At 39.7% G+C, this 4,685-nt stretch overlaps 1 protein-coding gene and 1 long non-coding RNA gene across 2 annotated transcripts; both read right to left on the bottom strand.

The window, feature by feature from the left end:
* Positions 1 to 1,714: 1,714 nt before the first annotated feature.
* Positions 1,715 to 2,792, bottom strand: LOC149810902 (uncharacterized). The gene is made up of 2 exons (XR_016428963.1): positions 2,730 to 2,792; positions 1,715 to 2,130 (listed from the first exon to the last, which is right to left on the bottom strand). It is a non-coding gene; the product is annotated as an uncharacterized LOC149810902 (long non-coding RNA).
* A 406-nt stretch (positions 2,793 to 3,198) lies between these two features.
* On the bottom strand, positions 3,199 to 4,438 carry LOC149810901 (inhibitor of trypsin and hageman factor-like). The gene is made up of 2 exons (XM_089994087.1): positions 4,378 to 4,438; positions 3,199 to 3,643 (listed from the first exon to the last, which is right to left on the bottom strand). The coding sequence occupies exons 1-2, from the start codon at positions 4,394 to 4,396 to the stop codon at positions 3,447 to 3,449; spliced, it is 216 nt and encodes a 71-aa protein (XP_089850213.1). The 5' UTR covers positions 4,397 to 4,438; the 3' UTR covers positions 3,199 to 3,446.
* Positions 4,439 to 4,685: the final 247 nt, after the last annotated feature.

Genomic DNA, 4,685 nt, shown 5'->3' with positions numbered 1-4,685 from the left:
CAAGATAGCGTCAGTAGCCCTATCGTCATCATCGTCTAGGTGGGCAGTAGGTCGACCTCTGGTTTTGCACTCAAGGTTGCTCATCACAAGTTAAGTCATTACTTCTGTTTTTGTGATCTCCTTTGATCGTTATGGCTAAATCTGTTACTACATCTTCAAACCCATCCGATGAAACTACAAATCCTCTTTATTTGCACCATTCCTGTAGACTCAAAACTGTCTTAATATCTCAACCCCTTGATGGGGATAATTACGCCACCTAGAGTAGAGCCATGATAATGGCTCTGAGTTTATAGATCGACAAACTACCCAAAGTGGGTGCGATGTAGCAACATGATCTTATCATGGTTGTTGAACTCAATTTCATGGGACTTGGCACATAGTGTGATCTATGCTACTACAGCCCATGAAGTATGGTTAGACCTTCATGAGAAATTTTCTTAAAGTATTGCTCCCCATATTTATCAAATACAATATGCCATTGTGCATCTCTACCAAGACTCAATGCCAGTTGCTACATATTTCTCTAAACCGAAAGGATTCTAGGATGATCTATCATCCTACAACCCACTACCAGCATGCACGTGTGGTGTGTTTAAGCAACTGAAAGAACAACAAGAGCGTGAAAGGGTGTTCCAATTCTTTATGGGCCTTAACGATTTCTACTACACCGTTAGAGGGCAAATTCTTCTGAAAGACCCGCTGCCTTCGGTTGCAAAAAATGAGGCTCTCTTGATTCAAGATGAGAGTAGTAGGGAAGCTCGTGTTGTGTCGGCAACAGCCTCTAGGAAATCAACTCTCTTTTCTCTAGGATTTCAAGCGACAAAAGTGTATCCACTGGAAGAGGGAAGCAGATCAGGTCATGCTGAAAATGAGCGTTTTTGCTCATGCGGGCATCTTGGCCGTCTGTTTGCAATTTGGATGACCCAAAATTATTCATAATACAACTATACCTGGATCTGACTGAACCCATTAAACTATATCATGATCAAGAGATCTTCAAAATCAAGAGACATTCATTTTCTTCATTACCAAATGTACTGTGAAAATTAAAGATTTTGTGTGAATTTAAGTCTCTATGGGTGTTTTGAAAAATGAGTCTGGGCCAGGTCAAGCACTTTTAGAGGCCAGTTAACATCTAGTAGGGCCAGGTCAAGCATTTTAGAGCCTTGCTTGTGCAATCTGATCAGCCTGTCACTCGGTCTGGTTCAGGTCAGGCGCATAAAACTTTGACCAAACCCAACCCAAACTAATTTGGGTTCAGGTATGCCTGGAAATTGTAGATCATATAAGTTAACGGGTTTGGGTGTGTATCGAGTACCGTATAATCAGGTTGGGTCTTCAATAAACCTGATTTTATCAGTTCTGGTCATAACAGGTTCGGGATTCAGCTCTGGTCGGTATTCCAGATCCTCATTTTTTGTACTGTATTCATGATTGTCATGTATATTTTGAATTTTGTTTCATCCTTACCTCATTGGATATTATTCGAATCTGGACTTGGATTTGGATCCCTTCAAAGGGAAAGTAGCTTAGCTTGGATGAAGGTGTGGAAAACCTATTCACTCACCAGCATTTTAGGAATGTGGTTGGTTTCCCTTCTTCTATCTTATGATCTTATTATCATTTTATTAAATTTTTTCCTTCGCTCAAGAGAGAGAGAGAGAGAGTACCATCAAAGTGATGGTTCGGTTGAGAAATCAATATCTAGAGCTGGACCAACCATACAACATTTAATAGGTAATTATGAATAGTGAAACAAGTTTGTATTATGAATCCAGTACATGATTTTAGAGAAACAAATTTCCAAAATAATTTTAATTTATTGCAATTTATTGGCACTTACAAGGTTGTTGTAACACAACAAAGACATTGTATAGCAAGCCAATTTATTCAGTTACCGTCGGCATGTTATTACATAGAAACGTCCCGTTTACCTTATACGGGGGACCTTAATAACTGTCCCATCCCTCTTGCTAACCCAAACCCTTACCCTTTTGCAGTCAATTTCTTGAGTTACTATTGAGCCTTCTTTAACAATAATGGCCTTCACATTAGGGTTCTCCCTCTCAATGGTGGTTGCTGCAATTTGCCCATACTTACCCAACAATTCTGGCCAAGAGCTCTTACCTGCAACAAAATTGTTTCATCTCCCTCGCATTAGCATCACATGGTCCAGCAGAAAAGCAGCAAAACAATGAAATAATACAATTGCTAGTTACTGTAAAGCCATACAACTGCACTGAAATTGGGGCAGTCCAAATCTGCCCCACAAAGACCCTAGACTTGCTGAAATGACCCAATCAAGATCTAGGCACGGCGGGCAGCTCTAGGATAGATGTTTGATATAGAGGGCTCCTTGTATTACGTCTTCTAGGAATTGATTACTCATCAATTCTTTTCATGTTTTTTCTAAACAAAGAAGGGTAATAAAATGTTTTGCTCTATTACTAATGCAATTCTTGATTCTATGATACCATATAGGGTGTTCTTTTCCATACATGGCTTGGGTCAGGGTCAGGGTCTGGGGCCGGGCCAGGGCAAGTAGTTAGCAAAGCATTTGCCCGAGCAGTGGGGTGGTTTAGATACAGCTGGAAAATGAACGAAGAACAAAATGAAGACTCACCTACATGACATGAGTAACTTACAATTTACAGAACAAACCTTTTCGTTCTGATGCAATACACCTATATATGTGACATGAATAATATATGGTCATCAATCCATACCTTCGCAAATGTCTGCCATTTCTCTCTTTGAAGACGTTCACTTACGGTTATAGCAAGCCATTGTTACGGGCCTTACCTACAAAGACGGCTAGCAGAAGGCCTTGAACGACACAGTCCATGTCTGAGTCTGACCCAAAATTATTCATAATACAACTACACCTGGTCGGTATTCCAGATCCTCATTTTTTGTCCTTTTTTTGTACTGTATTCATGATTGTCATGTATATTTTGAATTTTGTTTCAGCCTTACCTCATTGGATATTATTCGAATCTGGACTTGGATTCGGATCCCTTTAAAGGGAAAGTAGCTTTCGCTTGGATGAAGGTGCAGAAAACCTATTCACTCACCAGCATTTTAGGAATGTGGTTGGTTTCCCTTCTTCTATCTTATGATCTTATTATCCTTTTATTAAATTTTTTCCTTCACTCAAGAGAGAGAGAGAGAGAGAGAGTACCATCAAAGGGAAGGTTCGGTTGAGAAATCAATATCTAAAGAGCTGGACCAACCATACAACATTTAATAGGTAATTATGAATAGTGAAACAAGTTTGTATTATGAATCCAGTACATGATTTTAGAGAAACAAATTTCCAAAATAATTTTAATTTATTGCAATTTATTGGCACTCACAAGGTTGTTGTAACACAACCATGACATTGTATAGCAAGCCAATTTATTCAGTTACCGTCGGCATGTTATTACATAGAAACCTCCCGTTTACCCTATACGGGGGACCTGAATAACTGTCCCATCCCTCTTGCTAACCCAAACCCATACCCTATCGCAGCGAAAATTTTCAATTACACTTGTACCTTCTTCAACAATATTGGCCTTCACATTAGGGTTCTCCCTCTCAATGGTGGTTGCTGCAATTTGCCCATACTTACCCAACAATTCTGGCCAAGAGCTCTTACCTGCAACAAAATTGTTTCATCTCCCTCGCATTAGCATCACATGGTCCAGCAGAAAAGCAGCAAAACAATGAAATAATACAATTGCTAGTTACTGTAAAGCCATACAACTGCACTGAAATTGGGGCAGTCCAAATCTGCCCCACAAAGACCCTAGACTTGCTGAAATGACCCAATCAAGATCTAGGCACGGCGGGCAGCTCTAGGATAGATGTTTGATATAGAGGGCTCCTTGTATTACGTCTTCTAGGAATTGATTACTCATCAATTCTTTTCATGTTTTTTCTAAACAAAGAAGGGTAATAAAATGTTTTGCTCTATTACTAATGCAATTCTTGATTCTATGATACCATATAGGGTGTTCTTTTCCATACATTTATATATATATATATATATATATATATATCAAAAGGTGGCTACCGTAATTCATAAAAGGTTTTGTCCAACGTCCCAAGTAGCTGCCACGTGGTGTGAGTTTGGGTCCCATTCTCTCCAGGTGGCAGCCACATGGCTTGGGTCAGGGTCAGGGGCCGGGCCAGGGCAAGTAGTTAGCAAAGCATTTGCCCGAGCAGTGGGGTGGTTTAGATACAGCTGGAAAATGAACGAAGAACAAAATGAAGACTCACCATGTCACCTACATGACATGAATAACTTACAATTTACAGAACAAACCTTTTCGTTCTGATGCAATACACCTATATATGTGACATGAATAATATATGGTCATCAAGCCATACCTTTGCAAAAGGATGCCATCTCTCTCTCTCTCTCTCTCTCTCTCTCTCTCTCTCTCTCTCTCTCTCTCTTTGAAGACTTTCACTTACGGTTATAGCAAGCCATTGGTAGTGGGTATTTATAGATTTGGCTTGATAGTTATCCTTACCTTTCCTAAGGTGGCGAATGCCTTGTTGGAGTGGTTTTCTTAAATATATATCTTCAAAAAAGTATGCCTTGTTTGAATGTTGACTATGGTTTCCGTACGGTTCCAAACTTCGTGAAGGATTTTGTGGTCTTGCTCTCTCCTTATGCTTCCATTACGAAGGAT

Source organism: Nuphar pumila, unplaced genomic scaffold (assembly GCF_984573655.1).
Source record: "Nuphar pumila unplaced genomic scaffold, dmNupPumi1.hap1.1 HAP1_SCAFFOLD_175, whole genome shotgun sequence".
Lineage (NCBI taxonomy): Eukaryota > Viridiplantae > Streptophyta > Magnoliopsida > Nymphaeales > Nymphaeaceae > Nuphar > Nuphar pumila.
Note: the sequence above shows the minus strand (reverse complement) of the source record. Positions and strands in the feature narration are given on the sequence as shown.